The following is a 20,806-nucleotide window of genomic DNA, read 5'->3' as shown; positions in this document are numbered from 1 at the left end:
AAAAGCAAAATTGCAAAACAATACGATGGTGATTGTTGAAAACGACGGTACACTTAGAGGACTAATCTGGTAATTTACACTTCAATACTTTATTAGCGTTTGATTTACAATATCTTAATATACATACTCTCGCAATGCGTTCTTGATAGGTAAAGGTTATCTTATACATGTCTAATTATTGTTATATTTTTAAAGATCTGCTTACTTTCGTTCAACTTGTTTAGTGTTTTTCAGATGTTTGTTTTGTTTTCTTTGTTTTTTATCGGTATTTATGTTGGTAAAAGCCGCTTTCTATCTTCTGCTCGCACTATAAGAGCCTCGCTATTATTCATAAACTGCTGTGTGTTGTTAGTGGTTGGAAATTGGATCCCTTTTTTAATAATGTTTTCTGCTGCTCTTCTGCTCTTGCTTTCGAATCTTAGTAATGTAATCAGAACGCCGAAAACCAATAATATTCATTTAAATATTCTTTCTTTTCATCACCCACCCCCTCGCTTACAATAGCCGTAGTATTGAACACGCAATAATCTTCTAGCTTCCTATCGGGTTTCAACCATCATCAGATGATGGGATGAAACGCGCTACAATCTTTAAATGCTTTTTAAAACGTTCAGTTAGATGGTGGTGGTTACACAGATATAGGAAATCTTCGTCGTGTCTCTATCTCTGTGACGCAGAGACAAAAGAAGAACTAACAACTGTCAACAGTAAATAAAACCGAAACAAACAAACGGAAAAATACTATGGAAATGTTTAATAAAACTTGCATTTCTTCGTACACATTTACGCTGCCGCCTACATGGAATGGTATATTAATTTATGCAAATACTATACTGCCGTACAATCTGAACTGATATTATTCTTGTACAAATACTGCCCTTTGCTTTGCTTTGCCTTGCCTTGCCTTTGCCTGCTTATGTTTGCTCAGATATTATCAACTTTTTAATGGTTATATATGCCTAATATATGTTTAGTTAGATTATTTATTTAACAATAAATAGGTCAATAGCTTTATATTATTCAACAAGAAATACAGACGGTACCTTTCCTTCTTCCCCTGTCTTCGCGACTGACATTAATCTATTTCGTTTTCCATCTTATTTGGATGCGATGAAACTATGTGTGTGTGTGTGTGTTTGTGTTTTTTTGTTTAGTTTGCTTTTGCAATCTACTTTTGCATTGTCTTCTTTCTTACGTCTTTTCAGATATTCGTTAACGTATGTATTTTTTTTAATGCTCATAATAAATGCACTGCTCTTCTGCGCTGTGCATATGTTTTTAGATACGTTAAATGAGTTAGATAGATTAACTAAACAGAAAACGTATATGATTTTAGATTATGATGATCAAACAAGATAAAGTCGTAAAAAACGGCGAAAACTAAACTGCATAACAAGTATTATGCAAATTATTTGTTTTTTAGTTTAAGTTTAAGGGACACAAGATTGTATTGAAATTAATTGAACTGGTTTTCTGATCACTGAAATGAAAGGTTTTTGGTTGGTTGGTGGTTGAAGTGTATATTGATTAAAACAAGACGTCCAGTTTCATTTAGCTTTGCAATTTATCTACCTATTGTTTTACTGCTGACCACGGGGCCAGCATGCTCATTTCGTCTTACTATCATGGCAAATCAAAAAGACTTCTTGCTAGAATGATTGATTGCTGCGCCATCCATTACTTGATTAGTTCGCTTTTGGGGTGAGACAGTAGGGATGAGATATTATGAGTAGTATGAGTAGCGGAGGGAAACAAAAATATACATAAATAGGTGCGTGTGCAGTCAGTTTGACAATACTACACAATATATGTATGTATATATATAATACTCTTTCTACGAATCATCCGTTGTAAAATAGCCTCACATTACATTACTCAATGACCTCTCCCTGCTCCTCGGTATCGTCAAAAACGCAAGAAAGAAAGGGGTGTGCAATATGTGTATAGGAATAGTTTATGTTCGAAAGTTAACACAGAGCCAAAATTGTGCAAAATGGAATACCTCTCTCTTGTCGACTCTTTGGAAAGGTTATTTTACAGCGCAACTGGTTGTAACATGTGATGGAACATGTGCAACATGCCCGGGTTGCCAACCTTTCCTTCCGATTTGGGTGTTATAATCCCCAACTGATAATAATACCGCGCCGCACCGTCCTCGTCCGGGATCATCATCCTTAGTTGCTCGTTGATTAGTAGCCGGCTTAATCCTTCTTGTCATCGTCCGGATCTTTCAGCGTGTGCCACTGCGCTATCGGACGCCTGGGGGAGGCCAGCATGTCCGACCAGTGACGTAGCTCCGTGCCGCTTGCATTGTAGCCTAGAACAACCTTTCCAATCGGTTCGGAGGTGCCGATGCGATCATAATCCACTACGGTTACGACAAGATTTACTTTCTGTTGAATCAGATAAGAAGTGATGGTTATTAAAGCTGGTCTGCCAAACACCCTCCCGGTCCTGGCCATTTACACACTGAACACACACATTACTTGTAAGGGTGAACAGAGAATTGAGTATTAGTTTTGCAATTGAATGGTCAACTACTATGGCGGCAAGCGCGCGGTGTTCATTGCGCTATCGTAATGGACATTGTCCCATAGTATTTGACCGTTTTCTGCCATGCAATAGATTAGTTAGTTGTACAGTAGAGTTTTTTACATAGGCTTTGTGGTGGTGTCGGTGGGGTGGGGGGGACGGTTGTAGAGAAAAAAAATGTTTGCATGAATTGAAGTTGAGTTGCGTTGCGAATAGTTTGTAGTAGTAGTAGTAGTAGTAGTAGTAGTAGTAGTGGTAGTAGTAGTAGTAATAGTATACTGAGGTGTTATTGCGGTTATTACTGTAGTTACTGCTCACAAATGTTTAGTAAGATATGTTTATTGTATGTATATTCAATAAAATGGGTACAGTCGTCAACTCGTACGAAATAATAACATGCCCGTCATGGGTTCAAGCTCCGAATAGACCGTGCCCCCATATACGTAGGACTGACTATCCTGCTATGGTAACAATAAGTCACTGAAAGCCAAGCTCACTTCACTAGAGTGTGGGTACAAAAGTAGGCCTTGACCGACAACGGTTGTTGTGCCAAAGAAGAAGAAGAAGATATTCAATACATAATAAAGTAACAAAAAAGAAAAAAATAAGAAAATTAAATATCAGACAAAGGGATAAGTGTGTAAGTGTTGCTAAAGAGAGTATGTGGTGTCTTTTTTCCAGTAGTCCTAAAACGAACGGGAAACTTAAAAAAATCAAAATTAGCAACTCAAGTTCAACGCAAGTTTAAATGTTTTGCTGCAAACGCATTTTTTCTGCTGTAGTTGGGTATATTTGTACTGAGAGAGAGAGAGACATATTTGCCTACGTAAAGTCCTACTTGATTCGTAAGGTGTGTGTGTATATATTAAATACTGGTACACGGAAATGTATAATACTCGATCAAAACTGTGTTTCTTTGCTGTTTGCAATATGCTTATGTGAGGTGAATTAGATTGTGTGTTGCATTTAATCTTCTGACAACCATTTCTTTTGTTTGCTTGTTTGCTTTAATATCGCAGTACCAAAGGGGTAGTAGTAGTATCAGTAGTCCCCTAATGGATCTGCGTAGTGCGCAAGAATCAGTAAGACTTTCGATCAGCATATACAGGTCAAAATGTTAGCAAAATGGAGGTTTAGTATGCCTTTGCTGCTGTTCGTGCCGTGTATCATTTTTTTGGTTGTTGTTGTAATGATAATAGATCCCGAGGTGTTATTAGACAATGTTGATCTGTTTTGTTGTTTGAAGTCAGACAAAAGCAGTGTCTAAAAAATGTAACGCTTATGAGGACACACGAACTTTAAAATCTTTCCTCTGCAAGACCGTCCATTCAAGCACGAAACGACAGGTTAAGCTACATTTTAGCTTCTTATCAAAAGGGTGTCTTAGGGGGTGGGGGTGGGGATTTGGGTGGGGGATAATCGTTTCGCTGAAAGGCCCAGAACAAACGAATCTTGACTTTAGGAGATTTTAAAATTGTCTGCGGCGGAGTTCGTTCTGTTTTCCTTTATTTCTTTTTTTTCGCTATGCATGTATGAAGTGTGTATTTATATTTGTTTTGTTACAGTGTATTGTAAAAGTATTTTTTTTTTGTTTGTTTTCAGTATTAGGAATTGTAGCACCGAATCGTGTTTTTTTGGATTGTTTCAAAACAATAAAACTGTTCATTTCTACACACAGAAAGTCTAGTGTATATATTATCGGTTACTCACAAACATTGCCATACTAATAACAAATTACTGGATACTGGAGAGATAGTTCAGAGGTTAAGGAAAGGTTTAGGACAAAGGGGACATTGCTACCACGTATGTGTTGTTTTGTACTTTTCGCTTTGTTTTTGTTCTCCAAATGTAATTAAAAAATACTGTAAAATATTATGAAACCCTCAAATATTAAACCAAAATTAGATAAATCTTTTTTTTTATTTTATCACACCAACAAACAAACACTGTGGGATTCGGGGGTTTGTGAACCCTTTACATCAATTAGGACTTGAATGCAGTGGAACAACAGAAGATCACATGATGAAATACGATTTAATTGATAAATAAACAAAACATTTTGTATTATTACTAAAATTTCAATACTGTATTATAAAACATCCGCATAAAAGTAAATGCTAACAACTATCACACTCATATTATCATATTATCCCTCAGTAATACAAAAGAACACATACGTTGCCACTGATACCGAAGCATACGCACCTAACAAGAGTATTAGGTGCGTAGAAAGAAAGAAGAGACATTGGTTCATAAGGATCATGCGGTTAGATACACAAAACAAAGTTTGCAAGGAATACTGTACAATATCACAATACCGTGGTTGTCCACGGAACAAAACAAAACAAAAGGTCTGATAGAGGTTTCTATGGTTTTGGCTTGATGCGTAGATATATACAATATATAAATACAACACAACACAGAATTTTATATGATAGTAGAATACATTCTCGCATACTTGTATTTGTTCGAAAGGAACTTCAAATGAGAACGACTCATTGTAGTAGGGGTTTAGTGTACATTTTTTGATACTAGTCTTTTTCTTTTTCAAACGCTTTCCATTCTGCATCAGGGCTATCTTGACGTATGGATCTAGAAGAGAGAGAAAATAGTTAATAATTTACTTGCTAATGCACCATTTTTGCCAGTGGAATGTGGAACACATTCAACAACAAACAAACAAAAAGCCTATATTTGTTAAGAGCACAATGTATATATATATGAAATATTGCGATATGTTGTTATAGAATAGCCCACCTGATAAACCGCCAACATCCATCTTTTTGAGATTTTTCGCTTCCAAGATAACGACAGTTAATTTACCTGCAGTGGGTACATAGCGCAATGAGAAGCAAATGTCTCCCAACTTATTTTCCTGCAAAAGAACAGAGTAAATAAACGAAACGAAACCGATTGTAAAAATTTTGGTCTATTGTTGTATTAGCACAATGTTATATATGTATATATATATATGGCGAACGTTATTCTAGCGGCACAGTTATATAAAATCAACCAAAAAAGACATCTTTAGGATATCATGCTTTTTTGATCTATTAAAACCAGCGGCAAATTTAAGTAATAATTGGGATACTTTATCACTACGTGCTTCTAAGTTTTAGCATTTACATTTTAAATGTTTCACTCAGCAATACTTGACTCAAACGATATTAATCAGGGCTTTTTTTATGCGTTGTAAAAAGTCTTTCTCTCTCTCTATATATATATCATAAGGCGGATGCAAATCTATACAATATGTTGCAAACAAATGAGCGTATATTATTGATTTCAGGTACTGTTGGTGTTGTTGTTGGTATGGCTATAGTTATTCTGCTTATTTATCTTTGATTAAGTGCACGTTCACTGTACTTGCTTTGGCAGTATTGCATGATTATGAGCGGTCTCTTCGGAGCAATTTATTACAACTTAGACGACCAAGCAAAATTAATTTCAAGTAAGTAAAATTCCTTCAGAACCGCCTCTGCATACTTTTTCGAGTAAAAGTATGTCTATCTACTGCTATAGTTTATATATCTTTTCTGAAGCTTTGTACAAAATGCGGTACAAAAAACACGCAACGCACATTCGCTTCAGTTTGTTAATGTGAAGTATTTGATTGTAATTCGTTTAAAAAATCTATTTTATCGTTTATCGAAACATACATGTTTCGCAACAAGTAACATCGGTACCTCTCTCTCTCTCTCTGTTTTATTTCAATAATTCTAAATCAACCCGCAATCATTATTAAAGCGCTACTATCAACATGCTGAAATTTATATTGGCTTTAAAATCCTATTGGTTTCAGATTCAAGCCATTTCGCCTTACAAAAAAAAAAATATCGACAAACACGACGTCTCATATGTATTACACATTATGCTTTTGGGCCCTTTTCAAACGCATATCAAATTATACGACGATGTACAAAATGAAAATTTTAACAAAAGGATTTAAATACTGCTTACTTATATATGGTTGTTAAAAGGGGCATACAATGCTATAAAACTCCATGTTCTACGGATGGCTTCATAAAATTCAGCTTTTTACAGCATCTTATGGTGTTTGTTTTTTATAATATTGTTGTTGTTGTAACTATTGGACAAATGTACTACGCTAATAAGGGAATATATCTATTGGTATGGGCGATTCTAGTAGCACTGCTATTCTGATATTTCTTGAGTTCGGTGTAGCTAGCCGATACGCCAATATCGCCAACAAACGTGTGTCTCAAACGTGGGACTGAGACGTGGGGGGGGAAAATATACACGGTATGCCTTCAATTGCATTCCATGTTTTCTATGTTTAGAGTGTATATCGTACGATTATAATAAGAAGACAAACACGGACTGGGGGCGGGGCGGGGCGGGGCCGGGGTGGGTTTGGGGTATTGGAAAAAGTGGTATTGCAAAAATATGTACTCAAATATCTTCAAAAATAAAACATAAAAAAACATACTTTCAGGAAGACACCCAGCTCAAATAAAATGATTAAATTAAGTTTTGATTTGTATTATGTGAAATTTTAACATAAAAAGCATCGATGGGGGGGAAAGGGGTCAATATGCATGATGAAAGCTTAAAGTATGTGTATAAATTAAATTAGATAGTTCACAAAGCATTCCGCAACGTTGTTATGCAATGAGAGAGTAGGAAAAAAAGAGAGTAGAGTATCGTATTTTAACCATCGGTATAATAATATATCCTTGAATCTTGAAACTGGATAAAAATAGAACCAAGATCTACTGTATTATCAATTGAGCGACTGAAGAAGAGGAAGAAGATATATAACTTTATGAAATATGCATGAAATGATGATGATTATGATGGTTTCTACAGTTTCTTGTAAAACAAAACAAAAAAAAACACAGTAACAAAAAAAAAAAAACACTACTACATATGTGGCAGAGAATTATCAACACTACGCTAAAGCAACACCACTACATGTTATAAAACGGATACACATTTTTTACAATGGCTCAAAGGTAAGAGAAAAGGCTAGCATTAAAAAGAAAAACAAACACAAAACAAAAACAAGCGTCTTGAGAGGTTAGGTAATGCATCTTCTTCATGCAATACACATAATGAAAGTGGCTAGTGAAGCATTTGGAAAAGGATGTATGGTACCATACAGTAGAAGTAGATGGTTTTTTTTTCTCTCTACATTATGATCGCTTTCGTTGGCATTGAGTAGATTTCGTTAACTCGAAACTATCCACTGATGGCCGTACGAGACTGCCATAGTACGAGGGGGAGGAAAAACGTGTTATATGCGTGTTAGAGAATTGCTGCCTGATCCCAGATCAATTCACTTAGATAGATCAAAACAAAACAACAACAAAAAAAAACCAGTGGCATGTTACAGAACCGATGCTAGGCAGTGCAACATCATGAAATCGATTAGTCCGACTTGATGCGCAAACGCTAAGCAAAAGAGAATTAGTTCCTCTTCCATTATGGTGGGGATTTTTTTTAATATTTTGGTTGGGAATCATCATTAAACACACATGTTTTACATTACACAAAGCTATACAAAAGCCAATACGATCAAACAATATACAGCAGCACTTTAACTTTGGGTAAGGTGGTATTGAATATTTCTTGATGGAAACAATACTTACGTGTAATGGTTTTTTTTATCGAGTTTATATATTTTGAAGCAGTTACATGCATATAAAATATGTTAGATATATTGTTTTTTTTTTTTGATGTAGACACAACCATTCACAGGCGTAAGCACAGCAGAGAAAATTTGAGGAAAAAGAAAAAAACGATTTACGTCAATTAAATTAGTTTTCAAAAATCAATCAATCGGACCACGATAGAAAAACTTAAAACTATCTCAAACAGTGTTTTCATTCAACTCATTTCAACAACTTCTAAGTAGTGGTAGTAGTAGTAGGAGTAGTAGTAGTAATAGTAGTAGTAGTAGTACTAAGCGCCGCGTCCGTTGCCTTCGTTTGAATTCGTTTTTTTTAATAACTCAATGCTTCTTTGGATTGTTCAAATGAATTGAATTGAGTGTGTATCGATTGACATAAAAAATCATGTGTAAAGTGTTGAATACAGCTCTCAGAACAATAAATGTTTAAGTATGAAGCTGTTGAAGATTGAAAAATGAAGAAAAAGAATAATTCATAGTTTTATAGTATGCATATCACGTCAAATAGAAAAATTATGCTAACATGTAAGCAATATATGAGGAATGAAGAAATGTAATTCAAATTAATTCAAATCAATAATATTATATGATTTCTATTGTTGTCTATTTATCAGGGTTTTTGATCATTTCAAATGAGTAGGATTTGAACTGGGTGTAGGTTTTAGAAATAGAAAAAAGAAAGAAAACATACTTTCGACAATACGCAAAGAACGACTGGGGAAGAAAAAAACCCTCATAAGCTCTCCCCCAAACCAGTACATAAATAATCCCGCAAGAGTAGTGTTTCGCTGTTCGCGAACAATTTGTATAGTTACAATGGAGCGTTGGTCAGAGTCCACATCCACTGTTAGTAATGGCAATTTTTTGATATTTTTTTTTAGATATCTCTCCCTTAACATCTCTCTGAGCCATTTGCAAAGCTGTTGTCCAAAAGGTATTATTGAGCAACGCATCTTCCTAACAAAGAACAAATGCTGTTTGGTAACGTGTACGTACCTGTCCACCTTCACCCTCAACGCTCTGCAATTCTCTCCATTCTTCAATCGTTTGTGCCAAATCAATCTGGCAAAGCGGTACCTTTACCTCTCCTATTTGGTCATGTTTGGAAAAGCGATCAAAGTCAAAAATGGCAAACACCAGCGTCTTGTTCATTGCTTCTGCATATGGGAGACTCTATTGAAAGAAAGAACACAAAGACAAAGAACATATTATTTACATTGCTTACCGGACACCGGAATACTTACTACAATAATACAACATATAGAGAGATACACGTATATTCGGTTTAATGGTTTGTGTGAATAAATACAACTAGTAACTGGCAGCAAGTAGAGTAGAGTGGAGCTACAAAAATGTTAGATTGCATAGTTTACTTTGATGTACTTCTTCATGTTTGCCTTGCTACATTACATTATAGTTTTGACGTAACACGCGCACAGCAGTAGTGAATGCGTGCAGTGTTTTTGACTTTGTGTTTCTTGGAAGGCATAGTAGGCGCCACCATGTGTTGGGTTGGTGTAAGTTGTTTTGGGTTTTTAAAGGATACAGATTATAATATTACCACCATCTCTTCTTGTTGAGAGGCTAGTATATTGATTGAAGACTTCAATAGTGGTTTACTTACCTTGAAGGTAAATGATTCGTTAAACACTGGATTCAGCGTTTTACGGTGAACTTTCGTTTCGAATTTCTTCTTTTTGTCAGGTAATAGGTACACTTTGACGTAAGGATCAGAAGTACCTCCCATATCCAGGGCGGGAAGTTCCTCCGCTTGTATGACGGTTACGGTGAGAGCATTCGAGTTGAAATCATATTCCAACTGAAAGTGTACAAGATTAGAACACATAATCATTGCAGATTGAAGGGAACAAATGGAAGGAAGCTTCATTCGGGTTTTTTGCATCCACGGTGTACCTTGTACTGCAGCTTGCCTAACTTTTGCTCGCTCTGTTTGCTTTCACCTTCATCTCCTTCTTCGGCATTTTCGGTAAGCTCTTCCATATCAGGTTGTACCTTTAAACGAGTTCAACGAGGAGTGTGGAGGATACACGAATAGTAGAAGGGAGGAAGCAAAACGTAAAGGAAAAAAGAAGAAATCACATGTTAGAATGGGCCATTGTGCCGTTGAGCAGATATGAGCTACATTACAACACAATTCTAACATTAACATTCATCTAAAGTTGGTTCAGCCTTAAAGAGGGTTTTACAACGATACAACATTTTTAGTGAGAATACACGATTACAATGCACCTGTACACTGACACTTAAATGAATGAGATTCTACTGAATACCTTTTCTTTGTATGCTGAACCTAATAATTGTACCGATTTCAAATCAACGCCTTTCATGCCCTTCTTGCCATCTTTGGATCGTCTCTTTCGGAAGCAGCGACGGATGCAGAAACCGCAAATGCCCAAAATTATCAGTACTACGACGATGATGATAGACACGAGCCCCCACGTCGGGATGCCCATCTCGTGGGCTAACGCCTCCGTCATCTCGGCCGCCTTGTCTCCCAGCTTTTCCGCCTCGCCTTTGGTTGGCGTTGCCGTGCTGAAATCCTCATTTTCCTCTGAAACGAGCGTACGCAAAATGGGCAAAAAATGCCAAAAAGCAGCACAATTATTTGCCGTGCCTTCGTACAGCGTGCACTATTTGCTCTCTAAATAATAATTTAAACCAAAAAGGTATATAAAAGATGCCCATCAGAGTGCAATACTAAATGGAAAATTATAAGAAACAGTAGCGAAGAGATTCCCGTCCAGCAACCTCTCTGCTTAAGTGGAAAAAAGTATATACATGTACATATATTTGTTAAGATATTATTCTACACTAAGTATTGATCCATATTAACATAAAATCAATGACATGAATTGAATGAAGCTTCTTTTCGCACTCATCACATGTTAACTATTAAGCGCACAAAACAAGAAAAAAATGTAATACATATGTATATACATGTCGATTTCGACACACAGCTTTTAAATGCACGACCGTTTCATAAGAAAACTTTTGATTGAGATTAATTTTGAAACGTTGTCGTTATATAAGACAGCAATAAACGGCTTTTGGTAAATGTGCAGAAGATTAAACCCCAACGTCCCCAAACTTACCAGCGTCAAGCTCAGACTCCGTAGTGGTCGTGTGGTGCTTTTGCTTGTGTCCGAATATTTTTGTAGCTAGTGTACTGGCTACATCCGCAAGCTTTGCCGCATCAGACTCCACCTCGGCCTCTCTCTTCCACAAACGAGAATTGGGAGCCATTTTTAGCTTTTCCTGAAATTAACGCACCCATTAATCACTTCATGAAAAGCTTCTCCTAGTCACAGCACTGTTTGAAAACGCGTGAATTGCTCATATCGTTTACAGTTTCTAGAACATCAAATTTTCACGACCACCATTGTTAAAACAATTAATCCAGTAGGAAAGGGGGGGAGCCCTTAACAAAACCCCAATTGCACTGAAATTTACCTTCAAACTTGCCCGTTTGTTACTTGCTAACGCTTCACTCTTTCACTGTTGCACGCTTAAGCTATCATCGTACTACTATCACGGGAAAGAAATAGTTCTTTTCACTTCAGCAGTGTAAGTACCATTCACTTGGAACTTGGAAAACTTGAAAGAGCAAAATTTTCACATCCTCAAGATGGTAGCTATTGAACATGAATGAGAAAATCGATGCATATCAGAAAAGATTGTAAATTAAGTACATGCGCATTTCAAACCTGCATGCGTACGCAATTCTTGACAACATGCAGAACGTCAAAGCGCGAGCTGTACTGGTTCGAAAATTCAGTATAACAGTTTTGGGGAGTAAAATTTGCAAATTTTAGATGCTCGTGGACTTTTGCCATCTAAAATATATGGGCTAAATGGAATGTGTTTTAATATATTTAATGTATTTCAGAAAGAGCATATTAAAAACAATAGAAAATCGGTGTATTCAGTGAAAACTAGCTTTTCTTCATTTTATTTAGCATATCCTGCAAAAGGCGTAAGAGCTTTCACTGTGTTTTGTTTTCGAATACACAGAAAAAGGTGTCAATTCTTCTGATCGGTTTGATATTTCTTGTCTTTCTCCTTATTTATGAAAACACCCATCATTTTATATTATGAAACATTCCACAAAACGTCTGAATGTTCGTTCATGCGCCCTAACTGAGAATGCTGATCAATTTCTTTCCAGTTGTTCAGTTTGGTGTTGTTGTTGAAGGCAATTCAAAGGAATTCAAAGCTACTACCATGCATTTATTTGCAAATATGTTACTTGCATAGAACATTAAATGAATAAAAACAACATATTTTTTTCTGAAATGGTCCAGTTAATACGGAATGGGATTTAAGTCCTTAGCTTTACGGGAATACTTTAAGCCCAGCGTATTGCTGATATCATCGATGACGGCGAGTGCGTAGTCCAACTGTTCCTTTGTGTGCGCAGCCGATAGGCAAAAGCGAATTCGTCCTTCCATGATTGGGGTCGCAGGGAAGCCAACGCCGACCACTGCAATATTCTTGGAGGTCAATGTTCGAACCACGGCTCTGCAAAACGTAACAGAGAAATAAGGCATTAGTAGTTTGCATTATCGAGTGTGTGAGGTGCTCATAATTACCCAATTTTAGAAAACAGATACACAAGCATTGGGACGACAGGAGAATCCTCGTGACCATAGGTAATGACGCCAATTTGTGCCAAGCGTTTTCTGAAGTAGCGCGTATTTCTAGCCAATTGCGAAATGCGATTCTGGCCTTCCGATGATCCGTCGAGCCCAAGAATTATTTTCATGGAAGTTAATATTTGCTGCGTTACCGGAGGAGACATGGAACTTGCATAGCAATGAGCGTGACTGTGTACTCTTAGAAAGTTGATCAGTTTCTGAAAAAAAGAAAGGGATTGACACAGAGGGGTTTTGAAGATTTGTCGTTTGCCACAACTGTGCGAATGGAACTTACCTTATTGCCCGCAATGTATCCTCCCGCAGAACCGAAGCTTTTTGTAAACGTGCCCATTAAAATGTCAATATCGTTAGGATCTACACCATAATACTCTAAAATACCACGGCCTGACGGTCCGGTAGCTCCAATGCTGTGAGCTTCATCAAGGTAAACGTAGGCTTTGTACTTCTTTTTTAAAGCAATGATTTCCGGAAGCTTTACGATGGACCCCTCCATGCTGAAAACACCTTCCACTATGATGAGAATCTTTTTCCAGGGCTTCCCGCTGCCAGGCTGCCCCGCAATAATTGATTCTCGCAGTACACGCTCCAGATCGTTCATATTGTTGTGTTTGAAGACCTTGGGCGTGGCTCCCGATAGTCGTAATCCCAATATGATTGAAGCGTGGTTTTTCTCATCACTAACAACCAAGCAGCCTGGCGTAATTAATGTAGGAATGTTCAACGAGTTGGTTGCAAAGCCCATACCAAAAACGATCGCGTCTTCAACGCCCAAAAACTTTGCCGTCAGAGACTCCAGTTCAGTGTGCAGCGGATTTGTTCCTGCATTGTACAAAAAAAAAAAGCAATAACGTGTACAGGTATATATTTGGATTACATTGCAATTTTGTAGATCATCACTACTTACCGAGCTCTCTACGCGGGCTACAGGCTGCCAAACCGTACGTACGAATGCACTCCTCTGAATCATCAGCGCAGGGGCCTTCATTTTGGGCAAATCCTAGATAATTGTATGAACCTAGGTTCAAACATTTTGTTTCCGTGCCCGTAAATCTGAAATAATGCGTGAATCATAACGTTTAAATGCATTCTTTCCACTCGGTGCTTCACTCGGTGCGGCTAGTAGCTAAAGAACGCACTCAAAAGACCAGCCATAATCCTTCGTAATTCTATCCTTCAGAACGACTTCGGAGCCGGGAACGCTGCAAATGGGCCTATTCCAGCAATCTTTCACACGTCTATAAACATAGCGAAGATAGAACTTCTCGAACGCATCGTAGAGCGGCACGTAGCCCTACGTAAAAGAAGAGAACATTGGTTAATCTTTCGTTTTGATGGAACAAAATACAATATCGTCGAAGCGCTTTACTTACATCCCTGTGCTTTTCGGTAGCTACTTTCGGTGTGAAGAACAGTTGGTTTATGTATCCTGCGTGTTGCGTGTGTAAAAGAAAGCATGTTATATACAAAGCAATTTCGCAACATTTCGGCTGGTTAATTTAAGGTGTGTTCATACCCAGTATCATTAGCAGATAGAATCCAAGATAGGTAAAACAGGCAGTATGAAGCGGAACTTGCTCGTACGATGATTTGGGCTGTTCATGGCTCGTCATTTGTTGGTTTAGCCCATTGTACTGCGACGATAGAAAGTTTTTAGTTACGATAAGGATCCGGCACAGTGATTCATACCACACTTACATGCAGTTTTCTGGTTCCATTTGGTCCAGTATGGCCATGCGTCCGCATTGGATGGATTATGTCGCCGTTCCGTTTGCCATTTATGGTAGTCATAATAGATAACAGAACGATAATTCGCCTGTACGACGCGTTTCAAACACGAACTTAACTTTTACCGCACGGCACCTGAACTGAATTATAAAATGTCAAACACGGTGGTGCGACCAATATCTCTGTAATCTCGGCTCTTTCATATTGCGAATGTGTCGTTGTGTGTTAGTATTAGTGCGTGGTTCGTAATGCAGGGTTTGTAAGCATGTTTTACTCTACACTAAACCGTATGTAATTCCTTTCCTAGGTAGAACAGTGGTTTATAATATTCTAGTAAATTTAAATTTGTGTTACACTGAACGTACTGACACATAAACTGAACTAGCAAATGAATGAAAAACGCAATTAAATGGTGATTATAATGGATTGATCGCATAATATCAACTAAGTTTCTAACCCTGTATCAGGTTGGTTGTTCGCCGAAAACACATACACACAAACAAATAAAAAGAGTGCGTAGTCAGGTCGGACCATTCCTTGGATCAACAAAATCGCTCGAGCCGTTTCACACTGGACGAGCTTGACAGTGCACGCGCTCGACGAACGTAGCTCAGTCCAGCTGTAGCTCAATCTTATGAAAAAGACACGAACACTCTGCCATGTTCGTCCGGTGTGAAACAACTCTTCAAGTCATACGTTATTCTGACTCCACGCTGCTGGTTTCAAGCTGTTTTGGGCCGAGCCATGCATATGCAAGGCAAAGAGATTAGGCAGTCCTATATCGATAACGGTTTTTTTTTCAAGATAACACGAACTCTTGAAAAACCGTTTTCTTTCAATTAACTCGCAGTTATTATAGAAAGTTAAATTGTTACAATTTTTCAGCACCTCTTTTGCTACATGCTATTTGTTATGATGAACATTCAAAACGGACAAAGCTTCATGCTTCCTTCATTTATTTGACAACTGAAACACCTGAAAGTATCGTAATACGCATGCTCCACCTCCACCCCGAGAAGCTTTGCAAAATTGGTATCCTGAGCCAGCAGAGCTACTTGCTGAACGAACGAACAGTTGGAATCGAACACGGTAGCAAGAAATATGCAAAGTTTAACCATGGATAATTTCCAGGATAAGAGTGACAATTCTCTACTAGATTTGAGCTTCGAAAATATTGGTTCCACTCTTGGCACAGAGAGTACATTGAACAACAAATTTGGCATGGAAGAGAATCGTGAGGAAATCATGTTTTCCAGTAACACCGAACCAGAAGTTAAAGCAAAAGATGGTGATGTTTTCGATGAGTGTATGCCTATGATCCAGAGTACATACAAAGATGAAATGTTAAATGATAAGGACGAACCATTTTCGGTAGTGGATCAAATTTCGGCACCTCCGCGAAAGGCGGCCAATGAGTCATCGAATGCTGACCTCATGGATGAGGTTGAAAGTGACTACATGAATCCGTATGCAAGCATACGACCGCAGATAGAAGAAAAACCATCCTTGTTCGAGGAGTCAGCTGCTACTGTTGCTCCTTCTGCACCGTCTTCGGATGAAGTTCCAGTTCCAGAGATGAAACCACCACTTGAAGAAAAGAATGGTACTACAGAAAACAACACTACTGAGCCAGTAGCAGCCACCGTTACTTGCGCAACATCTTCCGAGGAATGCATAAAGATTGAACAAATGTTTAAGGATTACGGGCTGGGTGAGTAATAGAAAAATTTAGCAAAAAAAAAAAACCACACACATCATGCGTCTTCTAACACTAGCATGCCGGTACCGTGGGAAAAAGCTCGAGCCTACAGTTCGGGCATGCGCAGTGCTGGTGATTGCGCATTATCTTTTGCAAAGCATTCATGGAAAACGTATCCTAGATTCGGTCAGTAGTATTTGTGCAACAGTGAACGGGCGGATGAGTTTTATTTCGCATGCACACAAAGGGAAATGTAAAAATCGATATTTGATTAAAATTATTGCATAGAGAGACACACGCTCTAAAAGTGATAAAATAACTATTTGCTAGGTTAAGTTGACCGAAACTTGTGTCTGCAGTTGTCCTTGATATCAAGTGTGACTCATCTGAATTAAGCACTTCGAAACGTAAAATTGAATTTTGCCATTCACGCATAAGCAAGCAAATGGAAGAAAGCAGTCAATCTTCTAAAGCCCTTTTTATTTGCAGTGTGATGAATCCATGTACGTAATGATAGCTTAAAATTGTTAATAACTATCACATCATGACATATCGAATAATTAATTTGAATCAAACCAATAACAGTCTTTGTTACTTGTATTGTTACAGATACGTGGTTCAATCCGGCGAGACTACACCCTAAAGGTAAGCACTTTTTTCTAAACCGAGGGCATGCACAAATAATACATAAATACGTCATTTTTTTAAATCGAGTGTTGGGCATGTGCTGAAGATTGCTATTGATTGTTGTTGATATTGGTTCATAGAACCTGGTACATATTCACTTTTTTTGACATTTTTAATTAACGCTTATTGAAAGCAACTAAGGGTCAACCTAAGTCCATCGCTTTGTGGAATTAGGTGTTCGAAAAGTATCAATTTAAATTATTTGTCAATACAACTTTTAACTAACATATTACAACAAAACTGTGGAGACGTACAGGCTAACCAAGTAAAAATTTTGTCAAGATGCAAAATCCGCTTTTCAAATTTAATGCTTCAATTGTTCATTAATAATTCAGTGAATTTAAACCCTACGGGTAGTCCCCGAGATACGCAGTACCTCTTATAGGGTGGAATCATGAATACGCAGTTTTCTAAATTTGACAGTTCCTCGAGTTAATTGAACTAATTTAACACATCAATTGTCGAATGTAAAAAAAATTGCTTTTGACTGAATTTCAAAATATCATTCAAAAAAGTACAAAACTGTACTTAGAATCACATCAAGTAATGAAAATGAATTCGATTGTTACAGTGCGGGAAAATCGAGCGTTCACTGTATTACGAAAGATTGCTGAAATCTTCCATTATGCCGATTGTCAAAGTGTGCCTACACGATCCTACCCGCCCGAACGTTTCAGATATCATGCAGCAAAGCCAAGATCTGTAAAAATAAAACAGTGACTAACATATAGTTAAAAAGAGTAAAGCTATAAATAAACGTTCTCCTTTCATTGAACGGAACCCTGCGGCAACACATTTAAAGTTCTAACGCGGTCCGGGCAGTAATTTTCCGCAAAGTGACAACCGCAGGGAGAGTTCTTTGAACGCAAATTTAATTTGCCGTGCTTCACACAACCGGCACAACGCCGTGGTGAATCATATATTTTGTCAACAAAAAGCAAACTTACCGAAAAGTGAAACTATGGCGAAAAATGTTTTAGCAGAATATCTGGTTTTAGAAGCTTCTGATTTCACCAAAGATGGATGTAAGCAATGGTACTCATTCCATAAGTACAGACTAAAAAAAAATTATGTAAAAGCACGCGCCACAGACATTACAGGGTTAGATAGACGATATATGTGTCCCGTTTGGTTGTAATATAAATGTGCGATTAAACAAACACACTATTTATAGTTTTGTGTTGCACCAGTGGAAAAGGGCATCCGTTTCCACTGGTGAGATTAATCCGCCAGGCAAAATGTGTGTGTGTTTGGTCAACAATAGCTTTCAGCGCCTACCTGAATAGGTGCAGCATAGGCTGGCTGTTTGGTTTATGCCAGACGTATGCTTCACGTTTGACACCTGCTACCTGTAAAATGAAAGCAGTTGCAGAGTTTGGGAACACTGCTCCAAGCTTGAAGATCAAGCACGAAGGATGGATTAAGTGTTGAGTTGGAAGTTGGTCTTTCGTTACTCGCATTCGTCGACACATTCGCGGTGGAAGTAGAACTGAAATCAAAATGGTTAAACGACAAAATTCGCGTGTTTCCAATGGAAATGGCCATTACAATCGTCTAGATTTGCCGCCCCGCGGTCCAGGTAAATACAGGTTAAAAACTGTAAAAAAGGACGTTTTTGCTGGTCGATCGAGAAAGGATAGAGCAAGCGAGCGAGCAAGTGGCAACGTGTCAATATGGGCCCCCGGGCCCGCGCTGATAAGCTAAACGTGTGTTTGGTCAATCATCCGTGCATAAACCATTACTGCAATTGGCGAAGGTTAGCAGTGGACATCACAATTATTTGTCTTTTATTATCTTTCTTTTGCAGTGGAATCTCTTATCTATTGGCGTGATGTAAAGAAATCGGCGGTGGTATTCGGAGGGGGCCTTGCCATCCTGCTGGCCATGTCGCTGTTCTCGCTGATCAGCGTATTTTCGTACCTATCCTTGCTGCTACTGTTCGGAACTATCTCATTCCGGATCTATAAGAACGTTCTGCAGGCCGTGCAGAAAACCTCCGAGGGTCACCCATTCAAGTAATTAATAAGCCAATTGTTCAAGTGCATGTGTACACATGTAAGATAAGAATAGGCGTTGCTTAAACACTGCCTTTTTTACAGGGACTACTTGGAACTGGATCTTACCTTGTCGCAGGAGAAGGTACAACAGCTGGCTACCGTTGCCGTGGCTCACGTGAACGCTTTAGTGACCGGATTAAGGCGCCTATTTTTGGTAGAGGATCTCGTAGATTCGATCAAATTTGGAGTTTTGCTGTACTGGTTGACATACGTTGGAGCACTGTTCAATGGAATGACATGCGTTATGATCGGTAAGTGCATTTGCTTGGAGCTCCTCATCCAACGCCTGAAACCGGTATGATTTTAATTAAACAACAAATGTGTTAACATTGTCCTATTTGCAATAATCATTCTAGGATTTGTGGCTCTGTTCACCTTGCCAAAAGTTTACGAAAATAACAAACAGTCCATTGACACCCATTTAGAGATGGTTCGAAGCAAAATTCAGGAAATCACAGAAAAGTAAGATGAAACCCTTAATATAGTATAGTTGGAACATACGTAACAATTATTTGCTGTTTTTTCTTTGCAGAGTGAAGGCAGCTGTCCCACTGGGCAAGAAAACTGAAACCGAGAAAACTAAGTAAAACCAAGTAGCCGTCGTGTTTGAAGGCACACACACTCACACACAGACAGACACAACAAGAGTCATCAATGAAAAAGTTGCTAAAAAAGATATTATTAGCATTCGAATACTTGCTGTTGTTTGTACTTTGCTTTTGAAGTTTTATGCCACCTATTTTGTTTGAATCTGCTTTGTAATGCCATCATCGAACGAGTTTTACTACAAGAGGTGAAAATCAAAATTTAAAATTACCGTAGACTTCCGAACAAAACACTAATAATGCAGTTCTTAAATGGAACACGAACAAAAGCGGAAGTCGGGGCAAGAAGTCTATGGATGTGTCGCGTGCGCGAATAGAGTCGTCATTGAGATTATGTGGTTCGCATTCTTGGCGTAAGAAATAGTGTTACTCTCATAAGAAAATATAACATACCTTGAAATTGCGTGTGATTGTAATGAAATTGAGCGTTACGTATGCTTTATTGGCACGGCCTTAATGTCATGGTTTTGGTTAAACTCCTCACCATCATTACGTTGTTCGCGAAACTTTGACAAATCGTCGTTGTTTTATTATTATGTTTTTAAAATTTCGCTTGCCTTCCGTAACGACAGACAGATTTGATTGCAGAAGAAAAAGGAGCAAAAGCTATAGGAGGTCGATACAACACTTCATGTAGAATTTACAGCACATGCTTAAATTAAAGTATAGAAACATCGGAAACAAAAATCAATATAACAAATCTCAAATATGGATAAAATAATCTGCATTACAGTAAATGTTTCGCCATAGCTAGAAAATAAAACTACAGACCTTTCTATCTTAATAACAATCCCTTTCATACCGTGTAGCCGTTGCCATTGGGATATGGGGGTTAATGTGTTCAAGGGCTTGGAAATGAAAGAACCAATTATTCGATTGCTCCATCGGTTAACCCATCACGTAATAATAGTTCCTCATTTTGGTAATAGTTCCCGTTCCTCATTTTGGGAAAAGTGTTATATAAAATGTACACTAGAAGAAAGAAAGTCTCCTCGAGCCAGGCTACAATAATTGTAACCCCTTTTCCAGCTACGTTAGTATGTATATAAAAGCAGCTATATATTTAAAAAAAAATCATAATCTACAAAGGGAAAGCACGTAGAAATACATAAAAAATGCAAACATTTTAAGAATTTCAAAAGCAACCATCATGCTGAAGATCGTTAGCAATC

At 37.8% G+C, this 20,806-nt stretch overlaps 3 protein-coding genes across 9 annotated transcripts; 1 reads left to right on the top strand and 2 right to left on the bottom strand.

Annotated features, from left to right (window-relative positions):
• Positions 1-62: 62 nt before the first annotated feature.
• On the bottom strand, positions 63-11,859 carry LOC120903624 (synaptotagmin 1). Of its 3 annotated transcripts, none has more exons than XM_040313161.1 (9): positions 11,657-11,859; positions 11,299-11,461; positions 10,477-10,757; positions 10,100-10,198; positions 9,810-10,004; positions 9,182-9,358; positions 5,290-5,407; positions 4,991-5,124; positions 63-2,393 (listed from the first exon to the last, which is right to left on the bottom strand). In XM_040313161.1, exons 2-9 carry the CDS (start codon positions 11,447-11,449, stop codon positions 2,202-2,204), a joined length of 1,347 nt encoding a protein of 448 aa, XP_040169095.1. In that variant the 5' UTR covers positions 11,450-11,461; positions 11,657-11,859; the 3' UTR covers positions 63-2,201. The 3 variants fall into 3 exon arrangements, with proteins under 3 accessions (XP_040169095.1, XP_040169096.1, XP_040169097.1); XM_040313162.1 differs by having other exon boundaries at positions 5,290-5,398; XM_040313163.1 differs by having other exon boundaries at positions 10,510-10,757.
• A 553-nt stretch (positions 11,860-12,412) lies between these two features.
• Positions 12,413-14,896, bottom strand: LOC120903854 (serine palmitoyltransferase 2). Its single transcript, XM_040313508.1, has 8 exons — positions 14,557-14,896; positions 14,375-14,492; positions 14,232-14,287; positions 13,998-14,152; positions 13,766-13,911; positions 13,136-13,680; positions 12,796-13,058; positions 12,413-12,724 (listed from the first exon to the last, which is right to left on the bottom strand). Exons 1-8 carry the CDS (start codon positions 14,647-14,649, stop codon positions 12,508-12,510), a joined length of 1,593 nt encoding a protein of 530 aa, XP_040169442.1. The 5' UTR covers positions 14,650-14,896; the 3' UTR covers positions 12,413-12,507.
• A 744-nt stretch (positions 14,897-15,640) lies between these two features.
• Positions 15,641-20,424, top strand: LOC120903855 (reticulon-3-A). Of its 5 annotated transcripts, none has more exons than XM_040313509.1 (6): positions 15,641-16,297; positions 16,895-16,930; positions 18,780-18,987; positions 19,072-19,280; positions 19,386-19,491; positions 19,562-20,424. In XM_040313509.1, exons 1-6 carry the CDS (start codon positions 15,688-15,690, stop codon positions 19,614-19,616), a joined length of 1,224 nt encoding a protein of 407 aa, XP_040169443.1. In that variant the 5' UTR covers positions 15,641-15,687; the 3' UTR covers positions 19,617-20,424. The 5 variants fall into 5 exon arrangements, with proteins under 5 accessions (XP_040169443.1, XP_040169444.1, XP_040169446.1 ...); XM_040313510.1 differs by lacking the exon at positions 15,641-16,297 and adding an exon at positions 16,484-16,788; XM_040313512.1 differs by lacking the exons at positions 15,641-16,297; positions 16,895-16,930 and adding an exon at positions 17,656-17,997.
• Positions 20,425-20,806: the final 382 nt, after the last annotated feature.

The sequence above is a fragment of the Anopheles arabiensis genome, chromosome 3, assembly GCF_016920715.1.
Source record: "Anopheles arabiensis isolate DONGOLA chromosome 3, AaraD3, whole genome shotgun sequence".
Classification (NCBI taxonomy): Eukaryota; Metazoa; Arthropoda; class Insecta; order Diptera; family Culicidae; genus Anopheles; species Anopheles arabiensis.
This window is presented reverse-complemented; position numbering and strand designations above follow the sequence as displayed.